This window comes from Aaosphaeria arxii, assembly GCF_010015735.1.
Source record: "Aaosphaeria arxii CBS 175.79 unplaced genomic scaffold BU24scaffold_2, whole genome shotgun sequence".
In the NCBI taxonomy this organism is placed as follows: domain Eukaryota; kingdom Fungi; phylum Ascomycota; class Dothideomycetes; order Pleosporales; genus Aaosphaeria; species Aaosphaeria arxii.
In genome coordinates, this window is record NW_022983475.1 from 4,141,070 (window position 1) to 4,157,738 (window position 16,669).

Sequence of the window (16,669 nt, forward strand, 5' to 3'; positions counted from 1 at the left end):
TACCCGGCTGCTCTTATGAAGCGATTCATTAAAAACCACGACGAACGCATACGAATAGTAGACTGTCAATGACACCGGCCTACATACAAAAATGTCTCATATGAACGGTGTCGACGGGAACTGGCACAATGCCAGCGGAGGAGGGATTCCTTTTCGCCCTCCTACCGTCCACGAGGCCCTCCCATACTCCCCGTTCACCTCAATAATTCCCTTCTCGCCAGGTACGTGCCAGTGAGCCACAGCGCGGGAGGCGTTTAAGTAAACATGTATATGATCATATACTAATCAATCTATAACCTAGTAGACGTTATCCCATACCCATCGACGGCACCTCCTACTCCACCGACGACTTTGACACCGGAGCAACAGACTGCAGGAAAGAGAGCCTTAGAGGCCCTGGGCAAAGGTTTAGAGAATCCTGGCGCCTCTCGTCATGTTCATGATACGATGGCACAGCTCCAGCACCTCCTGAACCCGGATGAGCTCTCCGAATTGTAGGACTACCAATCCGTCGAACTGTTCTCGCAGTGAAGGCCATCTCACTAATGCGCATACAGTAACTTCAAATCTCTCAAGCATTTCGCGTCACCTTCACCCGACACCTCCACGTCTCACTTTACGAACGGCTCTGTACCAACTCAAACAGCTACCTTAAGTCCTTTCGCTTCCAGGCTGCTACATACAACGAACATAGCGTACCAACAAGGCACCTCGCGTCCATCAACACACCCTCAGTCGGTTCGAGCTCAGCAGCGACAAAATACGGTCCATGTTTCGGCTCAAACACCATCTAGCGCAGGCTTTAAGACTCCACAGAACGTTGCGCACGCCTTGAATCCTGTGCACCAGAAACCTACCCCCTCCCCTTCTCCAGCCTTCAAGTCTACATCTGGCCATGTAGGACCAAGTGTAGTGGTCAACCAATTGCCATCAGAGAAGAAAAAAGAACATCAGCGCTACGACAATATAGAAAACGGTAACAGTGCGACGTCGAAGCAGGTTTTACAATCCCACGATACCATAGCAGCTATGCGACCACAAGAGCGGGAAGTCGCCGAGCGAAGGCTGCAGAAACTTGGAATTGAGATTGACAGGATTTCGGCTGAGAAGGATGATCCCGACGAATCGACCTTGTTCGCCACCTGGACGACCGATGAAGGAGATGTGACCGTTCTAGGAAGCAAGGCTATTGCGACACTTTCTGAAGCTATCTCAGGCATTGTTGAGCTTGGATGCTTCACTTCGGTACCGCAGGAACAGGTCTTACAAATCCAGTCTCTCTGCGAGCCTCTGATCACAGCAACAAGTCATTCATCGCTGTATCTCGCGACTAGTGACGCAGAGGAAACACTCAGCCATATCCAGAGAGCGATAGCTGGTTTGCGAGCCAGCAAGTTGGTCTTGCAGACCATGACCGAATCTTACGATAGCCGACGTACCTGCTCAGAAGATCTAGTGCAGATTATAGTCAGGGTATTGAAGAAGGTCCTCGAATCATGCATACTTCCAATTGTTGATGCACGGCCATCGTCCGATCCGGAGATATTCGAATTTACGCGCGAGCGAAGAAAAGAGGTTCTCAAAGTTCTACAGCTAAGTGGAAGTAACCTTAGTTTACTGGCGCTTCTCGTCGGGAAAGTCAAATTAACGGCAATGGCGTTGAGTCCGCTTGAGTCGGTGGCCATCAGTATTGTCTTCGCCCAAAATAGTGAGAAGGACTCTGATTCTGCACTGGGGGCGATGCAAAAGTTCGAGAACTTCCGACAGAAGTCTATGGATGTCTTAGCCCAAATCTTCGCTTTCCATTCGGATCAAAGAGAATCTATCAACAATGAGGTCCTAAGCAATTTGGAAAAGCTTCCCGACAAACGTGCCAGTGCTAGACAGTTCAAATCTGCGCGCGATGCACCTATCATGCTGGTATCTGCATTGTTTATGCGCTTTGTCCAGGCTGCGGCCAGTAGAACCTCTCGCCAGCTCGATGGCGAACACTCTGACCACGATCTCGTTTCAGAGGATGAGTCGTCGGACGACGAGGAAGCAGATTCGGGTGCTGAAAAGTCAAGAAAGCCGAAGGGTCCCCAGAAACGATTCGATGCTACCATCCGGGACCTATGGCATTCTGCCATCACCACAGCCTCGTATATTGCCAGTTATCTTGTCAATCGTGCGTCCAGTGTCTCGAAGTCTGGCGATAAACCCTTCAGAATATTGCTGGACTACTTCATTCAAGATTTCTGCAACGTACTAGGGTCGCCCGAATGGCCCGCAGCATCAATCTTGCTAGAGAGAATCCTGGTCCTCATGATTCAGATAGCGGATAATGTGAAGGACAATGGCGTCAATGCCGTGGACATGGCATTAGCTGTAATGGGAAGCATGGGTAGCGGTATCCTCGATTTTAAACACCGCTTGAAGCATGTCAAAAGGGGCCTTGATGTTTCCCAATCGGATACATCAAGCAGACTCGTACCCCTAGCAGACGATGCCTTGAAAGCAGGTATTAACAAGCACGATGTTGTATCATTGAAGGGTCCGTTCGCGGAAGTTCTTCGATCGCTGCCAAATTTTCTCAACGGCCAGGGGTCGCATCCTGGCAAAAGCGACCCATATCTTCTTTCACTTAGTGGCTTCTACGTTACCTCATGGGCGAACACCTTTTATCAAGCATTTCCCCGCGACCAGGATGATCAGCCACAAGATCACACTCTGAATGAAATCGAGCGGCAGCTGAAGAAGATAGCCACGGACAGTAAAGTGCTGCTCGCGGATTCGTAAGTGGTCAAGCTTCTAGTATTCGACTGACGCTAATTTGACGTTAGTACCTTTCATGCATCAGAGAATGAAACAAAACTCGCAGCAGGGATTATATCTTTACAGGAACGTTTCTGTATATATCTTCCTGCCTTGATCAATCGTTTCATCCAGAACACCAAAAGCGAATCGGCTAAGATCAAATCTCGAGCGGTCACTAGTCTCTCTGCTTTGATTGATAAGGATCCACAAACTCTAGACGAAAATACGTTCGGCCGTTTCGCTGGACTACTGGCAGACAGTTCGCCCCAAGTCCGCGCCAACACTCTCAACCTGCTCTCGAAATGTCTCGAGCAAGATCCCTCTCTTGAGCGCTTTTGTTTACAACGCATACTTGCTGTCATGACCGATTCCTCGAACGAGCCAAAGAAAAAGGCCATCAAAATCTTGAGAGATATCTATGTTGGGCTTACGAGGCAAGACAAAACAGTAAAAGACAAAAAGCTCACGATCGCTACTGGTTTGCTTTTGCCAATACTCGATGAAGAGAAGGCCGTTGCGGAGCTGAGTCGCCAGACACTGGAGGAAATCTGGTTTAATTCATCTGCAGTATCGTCTCGATCAGATCAAAGCCAACTGAAATTGGAACGAGAAACCAGAGCAACACTCATTGTGGATACTGTGCAGGTAATCCAGGGTCGACAATGCACCCCCGATCACATTCGCGCTTTCGAAACGTTCTTCAGTCGCTCTTTATCTACTGATGCAAAAAATGCAAGCTCAAATTTCCAGACATGCAAGGCTCTAGTGGCAGACATTCTGGAAGGCGTCATTGGCATTGATCAGGCCACTGGCGAAATGACACAATCTCGGATGCTGCAAGCGATGGCTTTCTTCGCCAAGATCAAGCCTGCACTATTCACAGCTGAGCAAGTGCAGCTTCTTAAGCTATATGTTAAGAACCTCAACAGTTTTGAGGACCTCGCTCTTTTCCAGCCAACGATCGTCATCTTCCGCTACGTTTTCCCTTCTCTCCCGTCTTTGCAAGAGGTCTTTCTAAAGGAGGTACACCTCAACCTCCAGAAGGTCGTGAGCAGAATTGGACCAAATACCGCTGCAGCTATGTTGACCGCTAAAGCTGCCGAAGCCACAGCCACTTCCGAAGCTGCGAAAGCTCACGAAGCATCTGAGGTGGCCAGACTGGGAAAGCGTGAGACATCAGCTCCACTGGATGGTACTGTTGCGGACGAAGCACAAGAAGTCGCAACTGCCGCACAAGCGAAAGCAGCAGCGGCCGCCATGAAAGCTACTGATGCTAGTGAGACTCTAGCAAGGTGGATGAATACCTTGATCGATGTGGCCCACTGTCTCTGGATGATCAGTCCTCTCGTCAAAGCAGAGCCGGGCAAATCAAAATCAGGTCTAGACAAATTGTTCACTCAAATGGCGTCTACCGCAGCTTTTCTTGAACCATACAGTTCGATACCGATGGAGGAAAAGAACATGAAGACAATCCTTTGGCTCATGATCGTCCTCGGCGTCTTCGGCAAAGTTTGTGATTTTGACAAACACGTAGACGCTTTTAGACCCATCATTGCCGCCCAAGCTCGTAACGCCATAGCGCAGAAGAAAGTCAACCCGAAGCATATCGAGAAGCTCAGCAAGTGGAAGGGCTCCTCAATTGCAGTTCTTTTGCTTGATATAATACTGCCATTCGCCCGGCAGCCATGGGAATCCGTTTATCGAGCTCAGGCTCTGCGAAGCTTGGGAGAAATCTGCCAACGCTATCCAAAGCATTTTACTCGCGCAGATGTGGACAAAACCTTCAGGTTACCCTTCATCAACGAAGATCTTGAACTGATGCGCGTGGTGCTGACACAAATTCGCGATTTCCTTGCACTCGCCGAGCGCCGATCTGAGACAGGTGCTGAGATTGCTGTGGGCGAGGGAGCGATTCATGGGGCTGAACGACTAGAGTCTTCTTTTGCTGCCACCGATAATGACGCGGCTACGATGCATCTTGCTCAAAGCTTTCTCAACAACATCGTCCGATGCGCACTTGAACAGTCGGATGACATGGCACATTCCGCGACCGACATCATTGTCAGCATCAGTCGGCAAGGCTTGGTTCATCCCAAGGAATGCGGCCCACCTCTTGTCGCCTTAAGCACTTCACCTGATCCTGTCATCTCCAAAAAGGCTGCCGTTGAACATACAAAGATTCACTTGCATCACGAAACCATGTTTGAGAAAGAATATGTCTCAGCAGTTCGGATGGCATTCAAATACCAAGGCCAAGTATTCAGTGACCACCGTGGAGTCGTGGACAAAACCATGAAACCTAAGATGCAGCTTCTCTTTGAAGCCCTGAAACAGGGTTCCCGAAAGGTGCTCAAGAAGTTTGTATCGAATTTGTTCAGGGAAATGGACTTTGATCTATCAAAGTTGGACATCAAAGGTCCCTTGCCTGAATCTATCCAGTTCGCTCAATTCTGCCTGGAAAATTTCGCAGTTTTTGATTATTCACGGACTGACGATGTTCATCATGTTTTGTCGACCATCGAGAGCATTGTCCTCAAGCAAACCGGTCCAGCGGTCGCCCTTTCGATTGAAACCGACTTCCCTCAGCCTGGTATCGAACCCAAACTCGATCAAGCAGGAATAGACCATCCCGAGGTCCCGCTTGTGACCTCTGGTACGGAGGACGCCCTTCCGAAGCTGGAAAATCCATACGACTCCATTAGCGATGATCGTCTACGGCAACTCACTGTTGCATCAATCATTCTGCACATGATGTGGGAGACTCGCACACAGATCAGGCGCCAGTACAATATTCAAGGCAAGTTAACTGTAAAGGACTTACAAAAGCCTGCATCTAGAAACAACCTCGTCACGCCAAAGGAATATCTCGAACGTATTCCCGCCATCACGAAGTCTCTGGACAGTCGAGACGCCATGGTGAGAGAGTGCAAAATTCTTGCCGACATTATAAATGTGGACAAGGAACACGCAATCAAAGAAGACGACGTAGATCCCAACGAGGAGCTCTCCATGGCTGGGCAAGGCTATGAAACTCCGGACGAGGACGACAAAGGAGGGCAAACGCCGAATAGTGGGCGTAACAGGAAAAGAAAGGGCAGTGCGCAAATCGAGCGCACTCCAAAGAAAGCACGAGGTCGGCCGAATGGAAGCAAGGGAAAGAAGAGAAGTTCGCGGACGCCTGAACCAGATGATTGGGATTGATCATGTTCGACTCGTCGCACCTCCCCGCGCCATCCGCTCGAGGTACATTTCATGGGTACATTAGCAGAGGAGAACCAATCCTTCAGATCAATCATGGTCAACGCTAACATTTTGTCGTTTTGATCTGATCTTTCAGCTTACTCTCAGGGGTTCAATCTGCGCAGATCAATTCAGCTCCTTCGCCATCGTGACCACAACTCAAAATGGCATTCTGGTGATACGCAAATCTGGAGTTCGCATCATCTATATCAGCATTTTTCAAGTGGCGGTCTCAGTTTTTACCGCCCACGGCGTTTTGTGTGATTACCACTACCAAGAGATACCCCTTTCTATGAAGGATGGAAAGGTTTTAAGGAGTTTGCATCAAATATCGTCCATAGTATTGCGCTTCGCCGCAGGGAATGGGACGTCATCTCCAGTCTACTCTTACGACTCAGGAGGTGAAATCATATATGAAATTTACCTAGCATGCATGGATACTCCTCATATAATTATGAAACGAATAAATCTAACTTCTAAACCAACCTTGCGCTAATGCTAACGTGGAGATCTCGCTCGCTTGATGTATACTGAGTAATTGATACTTGACAAATTGAAGTGACATAAAACATGATTGGCCCAACTCTAGACATGACGTATCGCTACTCTCGCATCGCTGGAATCATAGCCTGCTCTTCTACTCTCCTTCATGAAACTAACGATAAGCAAGGGATCTTGGCGCAGTAGGTTTCATCTGAGCGGTAGCTGATTCTGCCATTCCGGATCCACCTTGCTCTGCTTGAAGAAACTCTTCCCTTTCAACCACTGCCTGTACGCCTTGTATCTCTTCTTCGTGCCGTCTTCTTCTAGAACATCGAGCGGGTTATCTAGCACTGTGAGGAACTCTTCAAACTCTTCAATATCTTCTTCCGACGTCTGGAATTTCGGCGTACTGAGATTCGCCGTAGCCGCGGGGACAGGATCGGGAGGGAGCGGTGGGTGATGCGAGAACGGAGTCGATAGGGAAAGGCTTGAAGTCGGGCGAGCCGCGTAATTGTTGTGCGCTTGCTGGATGTGGTTCGCGTGGTGTTGGTAATGAAGTGTAGCCCCCGGGTAGACGACGTTCTGTGCGAATGGGAGAGATCGGACTGAGGCAGTGTCCAGTAAGGCGGAATCGTAAAGCGAGGGCAGGGGAACCTGCGCGGCGTCGCTGATTGATACGTGGTCATCGAGGCTGGACACGGGTTTCACGCCCTCCTCGTCCATGCATAGGTATTCGTAGAATTCGAGAGCTCCAGGGTCGTCGGTAGAAGGAGTTTCGGAACTCACTACGAGTGGAAGGTTAAGTGGATGTTCGACGTAACGCGAATACTCGGCCTCCTCAGCCGAAGTAACAGTAGGATCCAGGCTATGCTCGTAGAACTGGGCAAGTGTCCATTGATTGATCAGTGATTTGTCCGCTAACTTCGGGTTCCGTGATTGTGAAAAGCTGGTAGACTCGGAATTCGAAAGAGGTGGAAAGGTTCCGAGGAAAGGGGGAGCAGAAGTAGGCATGTCGGTCTCAAAATGTGGATCTCTCAAGATAGAGCCCCTGACGGGTGATGTTATCAGCTCAGGTATCGTGGGGTATTGTTCTTTGCGTCGGCGGGCGAGATAGCTCTGACGGCGAGCGTCAGTGTCGCTAGATGGGTCAACAATAGTTACGCCCTTTCGAAGAGGCTTTTTGCCCTCTTTTCTTGGTGACTCTTGGTCATGCTGCTTCTTGCGAATGATGAAAGGTGAAAGATCCTGTGTATGAAATGCTACATGCTTATCGGCATGCAACTTATCGATGCCTTGCTGTCGTGTCATGTCGGACTGATTGTTGATACGGAACGCAAATATCTTGAGGAACGAAGAAAGTGCCAGTGGCCTATAGTACTCGTACCAATAATCATCGTAAAGACTGACACCTTTTTGGGTAAGTTGCAGTTGCTTTTTGCAGGGCACGGTACTAGTAGGCAATGATCGAGGCTCCAGATGACTCGGAGTGTACCAATTGATGTAGTCGCGACGGGCCTTCCCTAGCCATACACGTGGGCTCTCATGGTGGAGGTAGTAGTCGGTCGTAAGATCCCAGAGCATTGGTTCATCTTGGGCAAAGACGTAATTTCCGAGGAACAGATTATATGCTTCTTGACGTTGCGAATCAAGGAAAGAGTTGTGATAGTAACGTTTGAAGCTTTCGACCATGTCGCGAGAGCTGCTCTGCCAGTGATTGATTTTCCGATATGTCGCCATTGTGTTGACAAGATGAGAACCGCCGTACTGAATAGCAATAGCATCTCCATGGCCATGAAACATATGAGTAAAGCAGTCGACACAGTCTGAATCGTACTCTACCGTATTTCCTTTGATAACACCAAGTGCCTGGAGTTGTCGACCCAGAGCTCTTTTGCCAATTACGAATTGTGCTGCATTAGTCCGATCTAAGCAGTCAATGCAATTTGTTCTTGCGACTCCGTTTTGAACTTGTGCAGAACCTGTGTCATGGTCGCCATTATGGAAGAACCCAGTCGTCGTAAGCACCTTTTCACCAAGGTGTTCTAGAGTCCCAATGACGTCCTGTCCGCGGGTCTTGGATGCTCTTGCCATATCAAATGCTTCGTAGATAATTTTCTTGTCGGCAGGAAGCGATTGATTAAGATAGTTGATGGCATGCTGATACTCATATAAAAGTTTGGATTCTCTTGGTGTCCGCTCACGTGCCTTGATCAAATTCAGCACGTATACTGGCGTTCCGTAACGTTCAAAGAGATTATCAAAATGCAATGCTGCAGCGCTATAGAACGGGTCTATGAGGTTTAGATCGATATCTGGCTTTGGTGTGACACCGGTGTTGTCCTGTGTCCAGTATAGTGGAATGCTTCCTCGATGCTGTACATAAGAGGTGTATGTAGGATTTGCGTATAGTCGAGGTCCAGGAGCATGGAAAGATGTGTTCAAGCTTTCTGAAACGATTTGCTCAGTTTCAACATCGTTTGCTACGTAACCCAAATCGTTTGACCCGCGCTTGAGAAATCGTGCACCAGCGAAAAATCGTGATCTTCGCGCAATGATGGTGATGAATACCCGTCGCCCATAAACATTCAGAGATGACTGATCAATGTAGCCGTGGATGATGGGATGGCACCAGTCATACATATTCTTGAGCGCGGTACTGGCGGGCTCCAGGAGATAATGATTCCAAGCGAACATGTCCTGATAATCCGGAGGTGGTCTATGCATTCCTTCATTGAGTGCGGTGCGCTCGCGAATGATGTTCTGTTGCAGGCTTCTGGTAATGTTGTACGCATAGCTAAAGTAGAAAGATCTGGTCAAATCCAAATTATTGAGAATGCCGAGAAACCGTGCTTCTTCCGGATTGCGATCTTTCTGAAATCGAGACGTTGATCCCGTTGTGAGAGGTATTAATTCGGTGCCATCCACTTGATATATGTAATGGCCTCCGAGCATCGCAACCTGTGCCCGTTTCGTGATGAGTAGCATGTAGTAAGCTTCCGTGAACCGGATGAATCCAAGTAACCCCCAGGTGCTACACTTCAACTTGAGGCCTCCTGTGGCTTTGTTGCCATCGTCTATTGCATTGAGGAGTTGGTTCATTTCTCTTTTGTCATAAACAATGTCATCCTCGAAGATGTTTAGATGGCCAGGCGGTGCGGTACGATCGATTTTTAGTACCCGATAATGCTGATCCATGATGTCGGCACCAACGAGGTAGAAGCGCGTGCTAGTCTCGTAAAGCGAAAACTTGTGCATCCTATTGATACCCTCTTCTCCTACCTTCTCATAGGCGGCAGCTTTTGTTTTCTGCAGAGCGGCAGGGCTAGAAGACCTTTTGAAAGACTCAGGAATGGGCGGGTCCTCTTCCTCTCCTTTGAGCTCTATCTCCTCAGTCTCCCCTCTCGGCATGCTTGGTACCTGTTCCACATCGGATTCTGGCTTAAAGTCATTGGTAGGTATTTCGTTTACGACTGTAGCCTGAGGGCTTCTCAGATCAGTCGAAGATCGCTCATTCTCCTCCTTGGCAATGTCTGCTGCGATGGATGTTGGTGATTCAGCTATCCCTGGAGGGCCCATAGCCGGGTCTGGACGCTCACGAGCATCGGAGCTTGACTTTGACCTCTCCATGAAGCTTTTTAAAAGCAAGAATAGTCCAAATCGGATAGGTTGTTTGCCTTTTTGTGGCCCAGCTTGACGCTATGAGACTTGCATGACCGATGTATAGGAACGAAGCTCAACGTTGGCGAGAGAGCTGCTGTCAAAGTCGGCTGCGCAGTCGTCAGTCGGGATACGTCTATATTCAAACAAAATCCCCTGATTCACTCGCTAAATTGTAGGTCGATGTTTGGGTGTCTCTATCACAAGTCTCACTGTGAATGAGGTGCGCAGTGAGAGCTTTCCTCTTTTGGAAGGGTCATCTTGGCATTGACGTCAATGCACTATTTGTCACGTGATTTATGGTATACTTGTGAACGATAACTATTCGCATTCTTAGTAGTAATTATTCTGACGATTGAACGAAGATATGAATTTTCGTTGTTAACTATAACATGAACGTGAAATGCTTTCGTTCACCTCTTACTTGGCCATCTTCCTCGACAGGAACGCCCGCATAGTCTCCAGCCTTGTCACGTATATTGTTGTTCTGACGTTTCAGAACAAAGCGTAGGATCATGGCTAGTACGCCTACAAGCAGCATGAAAACGGCACATATTGTCATACCTTTCACATACCATGGCCCTTCATCTTTTGGAAAGATGCTCGTCCCTACCAGAGGCCCACATTGACCTACAATGTTCATGATGGCCATCCCAGTTCCCTTCTTGCTATCACTATCCTGGTTATTGATGGTCCATGTGATGATGATGGTGATTGCAGAAAAGAAACCCGCGCATGCAGGATAAAGCGCAATGTAGCGGATGGTGTTGTTCGGGATCTGGTAATATCCTGCCACGGCGATAGTGATGTATCCGAGAGAAGCGAGTAATGAATGAAGAATGATGTACAGAGAGCGGGATTGATGCAAGTCAGAAAGGTAGGCCGTGATTACCACAATGACAAAGGCGAAGAGGTACGGAGGTGCAGAAAGCGCTTGAGCATTCATCGAGCTGTGCCCCATGTCTTTGATAATTGTTGGTAAAAAGACTGGCATTGAGCTGAACGCTACGTTGCAACTGAAAAACATGAACTTAGGACTGTTAGTTTGATCTATCAGGATACGAATATAGTCCTTGTGGTCGGCACTTACTGCAGTCAGGTAGCATTTTGGATCTTTCAGCGTCTGTATGATCTCTTTGACGTTGATTCCTCTCGGGCTTGTGCCTTGAATGGGGTACTTCTCGCTTGATTGCTCAAGTTCAGCGGCCTCCTTCTCTTGCCTCAGTCTCAAGACAGCGACCTCTCTCTGTCTGTTCGTAAGCCATTTTGCTGTACCTGGGCTGTCTGGAATAAAGTCCCATGCCCAAACAGCTATTATGATACTAGGAAACCCCTCCAACAGGAAAAGAAGTCTCCAGGGGCTCAGTGGTCCATTTTCGCCAACTTTTGTAATCAACCATGCTAGTGCTCCAGCGAAGGATGATGACAGCGGGCTTGCGGAGATGAACAGCCCCGTACGTAATGCTAATTCGTTTCGACGAAAGAAGAACGACAGATAGAATGGTACCCCAGGGCCAAATGCAGCCTCTGAAACTCCAAGGAGTGCCCTTAATACAAGGAGAGACCCAAAGGAGGTGGTTACAGACTGGAGTGATGCAAATATGCCCCAGGAGAAGACGCATATTGATATGTAGATATGTGGCGGAACAATCTTGTACCTAGAATCGCGTCAATTCATGATGGTAGAAGAGTGTAAGTTAGGAAAGCGTTACATCAAGGTCATCCATTCGAAGACAACTGCAGCTCTCCTGTTAGTCGCGGTTTTGAGATTAAGTGCAGGTTGACCATACTGTATGTGATATAAAATGCCCGTAACAACCACTCGTACTCTCTCAAGCCTAGTTTAAGATCTTTCTCCAGTCCAGCAATCCGCGCATTTCCAATGTCTATTATCATATCAGCTATTTTACATCACATAGACCTATTGTTCATACACACGGCGACGATTTCATATGGGCGGCAATTTGACGGAGAACTTACTTGACCGATCCAAAAAAGACAGGCAATATAAAAGAGCCATGAATGCTACCAGTCGTCTATCGAGCTTTCTTCGTACTTCCCTGTCTTCATCTGGTGTATACAGCTCGAAGCTTTGGGCAGAGCTTGCAGAGAACCTCCGTGATTGTCCTGCATTTCCATGTATTTGGTCATCACTGGCGATGGGTTGCAATTCGTATGCATCAGGGCCTTCTACCATGGGGATACCATCATCTGAATCGTCATCAGAAGGGGTAAAGTGCGCTGAGCCATCGTCGGTACCCTGGGAGATTGATTCCGGGGGTCGATGCGTAAGATCGGGCGATCGAGAACTTGCTCGCATTCTGCGACACGCTCATATATTCGAATGAGAAGGGTGCGCACAAGAGATGAAGGTTAATGACTACTCCATTGGAAGAGTTCAACCTCTATCGGCGTTTGGCAACCACAGCTGAATACACGCCTTCCGAGGCTGGTCGTCTAGTGTGACGCGCCCCGCGTAACTAAAATCGTCATCCTTGCATGACGGCACGGGCATTGCCGACAAACAAAGTCTGTGGCTTGCCTCGGAACCAATGGGAAACAGTGGGATCGCAATCACAAAGGGACTCGTAACCTGTCTTGTTCGTCACATCTCGCGTTTTCATCAGAATCTCCAATTCAAAGCTAATGGTATTTGATACCATACTGACCCAGACTTTGCTCACCCTAAAAACAAATAAAACAAAAACACCATAACTCCAGCTGTCCAACCTAGGTGGAGTTGCTTTAGGGGTTTGGTCTCTTCGAGATCCTCTGTAAAGCTTCCGTAGGACATCAGCCCATTGCCGTCATTAATTAGCCCAGCCCTCAGGATAACCTCTTCACCTTTAAATGTTTTCCCCCGGCTCCCAAACCACTGTTCGTGACTTGCTGCTCAGTAGCATGATGGCTTCATCTCCAACCATTTCTTGACACTGTTCAAGCTTGCCTGTGCGTTTTGAGCCTCCAAGGCAATTCTTCCTTTTGCCTCCAACTCGATCGCCAGTTTTTGTTTGCATTGCTCGAGCTGCTGAGTCAATTCAACTACATCTCGTTGTAGATTTGACTTTTCGATGGCTGCATCCCGATAGTCGTTTACTGCTTGTTCAAACTGCGCCACTCTGGTTTTCAAGCTCCTGTTCTCTTTATCGAGGCCTTTCAGTCTCTCTACCGCCCTTGAAAGTTGCGTGGATAATTCTTGCGCATCATTGGGAGCACCAGGCGCACTCACTTCTGGTTTTATGCTTGAACTCCTAGCACTTTCGCTCGACCTTAATGCATCCTGCAGGCGCATCGGCTGCGTCATTACCTGGTGTGAGCTGGATTGCAAATGCTCTCCAGGAGAAGGCCGACTCTGATCTTTTACTTCGGTTGTTTGCGGACCTTCCGTAGCGGATATAGCCTCCGGAAGCTCTTTAGGAGTGATTTTTGGCCTCTTTTTTTGTACGAGTCTCTGTTTCGTAGCCTTCCGTTCCGAAGACACGCTCTCGCAAGCCTTTTGAAACGGAGCCCAGAACTCTAATTCAATGTATATCATCTTGCTTATCTGCTTTGTCTGCAAGAAGGTAATATAATAGTATAGGATTAATGCATCCATCCTAGATTTCCCGAGTCGACTATGTGGGTATTGGCCGTTGACTTGGCTGAATGGCCTCTTAAACTTGATGCTCGAATATTGTTCTTGTAGTAGCTTTGAGTCGTTCCAGACAAACACCACCTTATTGTTATCGTCGCCTTCAAGGTGGACATAGACGTTATCTTTGTGGAGTGTACCGATGATAAGCTTCCATCCTACTTTCCCTTTATTCCTCAGTTCTTTGTCAAGTTTAAAGTCGAGGATTTGGAGAGCTGGAAGTTCCGAAACTGGAGAAGTCGGATGATCCGGGTAAAGCTCTCGAATGCCCTTGTTCAACGATCGAACATAGAGACGACCTGTCGGCAGCATTGTGAAACCGCCTTTCTGATTCTGTTGGTTGAAGAGTTGGTTGGAAGGCATGGTTAGGTTCCTTAGTGGTATTCCGCGCGGGTGCTTGATGAGTGAAGGAGAGGTAGCCAAACAACGAGATGCCCGGGCGTGATGAACATGCAGTAGTGAGGTCGATGTTGGCTTCTCAACAGCAATACTGGTCAGATCAGTAGCGAGGGATACGGTAATGCAACTAATCTGAGCAAGTTCAATTGCAGTGAAGACGTTGAAAGGATAACTTCCCCAAGTGATCGGGCCTGAGAGAGATAAAATAGTGAAGGTTCGGGAGCAGTGAGATCGTATGGTTACGAGTATTCGAGCAACTTTATAGTGATCGTTCCCATATCGAGCTAGGGTTCTAACATTTGAAGTTCTAACATGTGAATATCTAGTGTAGGCCCTCACTAATGCAATTTGAAAGTCAAGGAAGAAATTCAAGCGAGAGATAGATTTTCAATTTTGAATCATTTACAGGTGCTGTTCTCTATCTTCCTCTAGTCCTCCAAAGAATGTACAGAAGTGAAGAAATGCTATTGACATTGAATGAAGCTTTCGCAACCAAGCCAGATCCCCATACACACCATCTAATCGGCGATATCAATTTATGCGGGGGCAGCGAAGGTGGAGCCAATGGGTCCGAACTTGATGTTGGAGTAGATGACAGTGGAGTCGGGGGAGTTAGCCTCAACGTCCTCGGGCTTGCCAGAGTCAGTGGGGCAGGTACCACGGCCGACACCAGGGGTCTCGGGGTCCTTGTCAGTGGGGTAGGTGGAGTCGAGCCAGAGCATGTTGACTGCGTGGTCGTCCCAGAGAGACATGACGAGGACGTGTCCCTTCGCAAGGGAAGCACCCATCTGCTTAAGACCACCGGCCTTGATGAAGTGAGTCTGGTCACCGAAGGCAGCCTTCTGGTCCTTGCAGAACTGGTCGGTGATGGAGTTTCCGCTAACACCGGAGATGGTGGAGTCGGAGTTCTTGAAGACCTTGCCGTCCTGAACGTAGAAACGCTTGATGTCAGAAAGGTTGGATCCGGATCCAACGAACTGGGTGACGACAGTCATCTTCTTGCTGGTGTCAAGGGTGGCTCCCGGGCCGTAGAAGTCTTTGACACCCATGCGGTAGCTCTGTAGCACAGTTAGAAAATCTTCATGCCACAAGCGCTCTAGCTGGTATGCTTACGTTGAAATCACAGCCGTCCTTGTCGCAGATACCATCGTAACGCTGGTCAGCGTCACCGCAGTCAGTACCAGAGCACTTGGTAAGACCATTCTTGGTGCAAGGATGAGGGGTGTAGGCAGTGGAGATGCTGTTTGCCTCCCAGATGTCCATCTCCGGGCAGCAGGCTCCGTACTTGCCGCTACCGGCGTTCTTGTCGTTGTCAGATGGCTTCCAGCCCTCGGAGTTGGCAGCACCCTCGATCCACTTAATGTCGTGGGGGCACTGAGCGTCGCAGTATCCTTTAGGGTGCAATTAGAAATGCTATGGTGTTTTGGGCATTGTTCACTTACCAGTTCCGTACTTGGCACCGGCCTTGTTGTTTCCCTTGTTCATGCCACCATCGGCGGCCATCTCGACGAAGTAGAGAGCACCGTTCAAACCGCAGGGCAGCTTGGAGACATCAACATCAAAGGTGAATTCGTTACCAATGAGGTTGAACATCTGGTACTTGGAGTCGCTCTCCATGAGGTAGGTACGGGAACCAATGTTGGTCGAGAAGGATCCCTTGGTGACGAACTTCAAGGTCAAGGCATTGCTGCTGGTGGTGATACCATAAGTGCCAGAGTAGTCAGCACCGTCAATGGCACAGTTCTTAGCACAGTCGGTACCGCTCTTGCAAGTAGTCTCGTTCCAGGCATTGTCAGTGTAGCAGTTGGTGTAACCGCTGGTAACGTGAGTCCAGCGCCAGTTGGAATCAAGAGTGATGGAGCCGCTCTTGTTGGTGCAGCTCTTGCCACCAGTTCCAGTGCAAGTCTGCCAGGTGAGCTTGGGGTGGGTTTCGGTTTGTTCCTTGCCAACCTGCTGGGCGGCGGCGGCGCCAAAGAGGGAGAGACCGGCGAGAGCGAGAGCCTTGTACTGCATTGTGACTGATGTGATGGACAACTGTGAGATGCTGAGGAACTGGCAAGAATGATGGAACGAAGCCTTTATATACTCTCGAACTCGTCTCAAGCACACTTATCTTTCAATATATTGTTCCGGCTCCTGGACGATTGTAAGACTTGGGTGGTGTTCATTATCGCCTGCAAATGAAGGTATTGCCACCAATCCAGGGCGGGCTACGGCTCGTCGGGAGCAATTTGGAGAAACATTAGTGACGATGTAATGAGAATAAATGAGATACTCCCCATCGTGGAGAGACTCTGGGGTAAATGCGGAGATCTGTGCGTCTTTCGAGTATAGCTCCCCTGTTGCTAGAAACAGGCGGGTAACGTGACGGTCTGGAAACCTTCTCTTCCCGACCTTAAGGGTATACTTTGGGTAATATCGGCGCTACGAGGAACGAATCAACCCCCTAGAGAGAGCATATTC

General features: G+C 48.6%; 4 protein-coding genes across 4 annotated transcripts; 1 reads left to right on the top strand and 3 right to left on the bottom strand.

The window, feature by feature from the left end:
- Positions 1 to 91: 91 nt before the first annotated feature.
- On the top strand, positions 92 to 5,997 carry BU24DRAFT_406595 (uncharacterized protein; the record flags this gene model as incomplete). Its single annotated transcript, XM_033525773.1, has 4 exons — positions 92 to 221; positions 305 to 494; positions 558 to 2,774; positions 2,823 to 5,997. 4 exons carry the CDS (start codon positions 92 to 94, stop codon positions 5,995 to 5,997), a joined length of 5,712 nt encoding a protein of 1,903 aa, XP_033388333.1.
- A 466-nt stretch (positions 5,998 to 6,463) lies between these two features.
- Positions 6,464 to 12,601, bottom strand: BU24DRAFT_365769 (uncharacterized protein). Its single transcript, XM_033524283.1, has 7 exons — positions 12,157 to 12,601; positions 11,967 to 12,062; positions 11,889 to 11,913; positions 11,267 to 11,834; positions 10,601 to 11,206; positions 7,099 to 10,140; positions 6,464 to 7,044 (listed from the first exon to the last, which is right to left on the bottom strand). The coding sequence occupies exons 1-7, from the start codon at positions 12,494 to 12,496 to the stop codon at positions 6,727 to 6,729; spliced, it is 4,995 nt and encodes a 1,664-aa protein (XP_033388334.1). The 5' UTR covers positions 12,497 to 12,601; the 3' UTR covers positions 6,464 to 6,726.
- A 468-nt stretch (positions 12,602 to 13,069) lies between these two features.
- Positions 13,070 to 14,170, bottom strand: BU24DRAFT_406598 (uncharacterized protein; the record flags this gene model as incomplete). The annotated part of the gene is made up of 1 exon (XM_033525774.1): positions 13,070 to 14,170. One exon carries the CDS (start codon positions 14,168 to 14,170, stop codon positions 13,070 to 13,072), a length of 1,101 nt encoding a protein of 366 aa, XP_033388335.1.
- A 444-nt stretch (positions 14,171 to 14,614) lies between these two features.
- BU24DRAFT_477079 (glycoside hydrolase family 7 protein) lies at positions 14,615 to 16,219 on the bottom strand (the record flags this gene model as incomplete). The annotated part of the gene is made up of 3 exons (XM_033532960.1): positions 14,615 to 15,264; positions 15,320 to 15,597; positions 15,649 to 16,219. 3 exons carry the CDS (start codon positions 16,217 to 16,219, stop codon positions 14,743 to 14,745), a joined length of 1,371 nt encoding a protein of 456 aa, XP_033388336.1. The 3' UTR covers positions 14,615 to 14,742.
- Between the last annotated feature and the right edge of the window lie 450 nt (positions 16,220 to 16,669).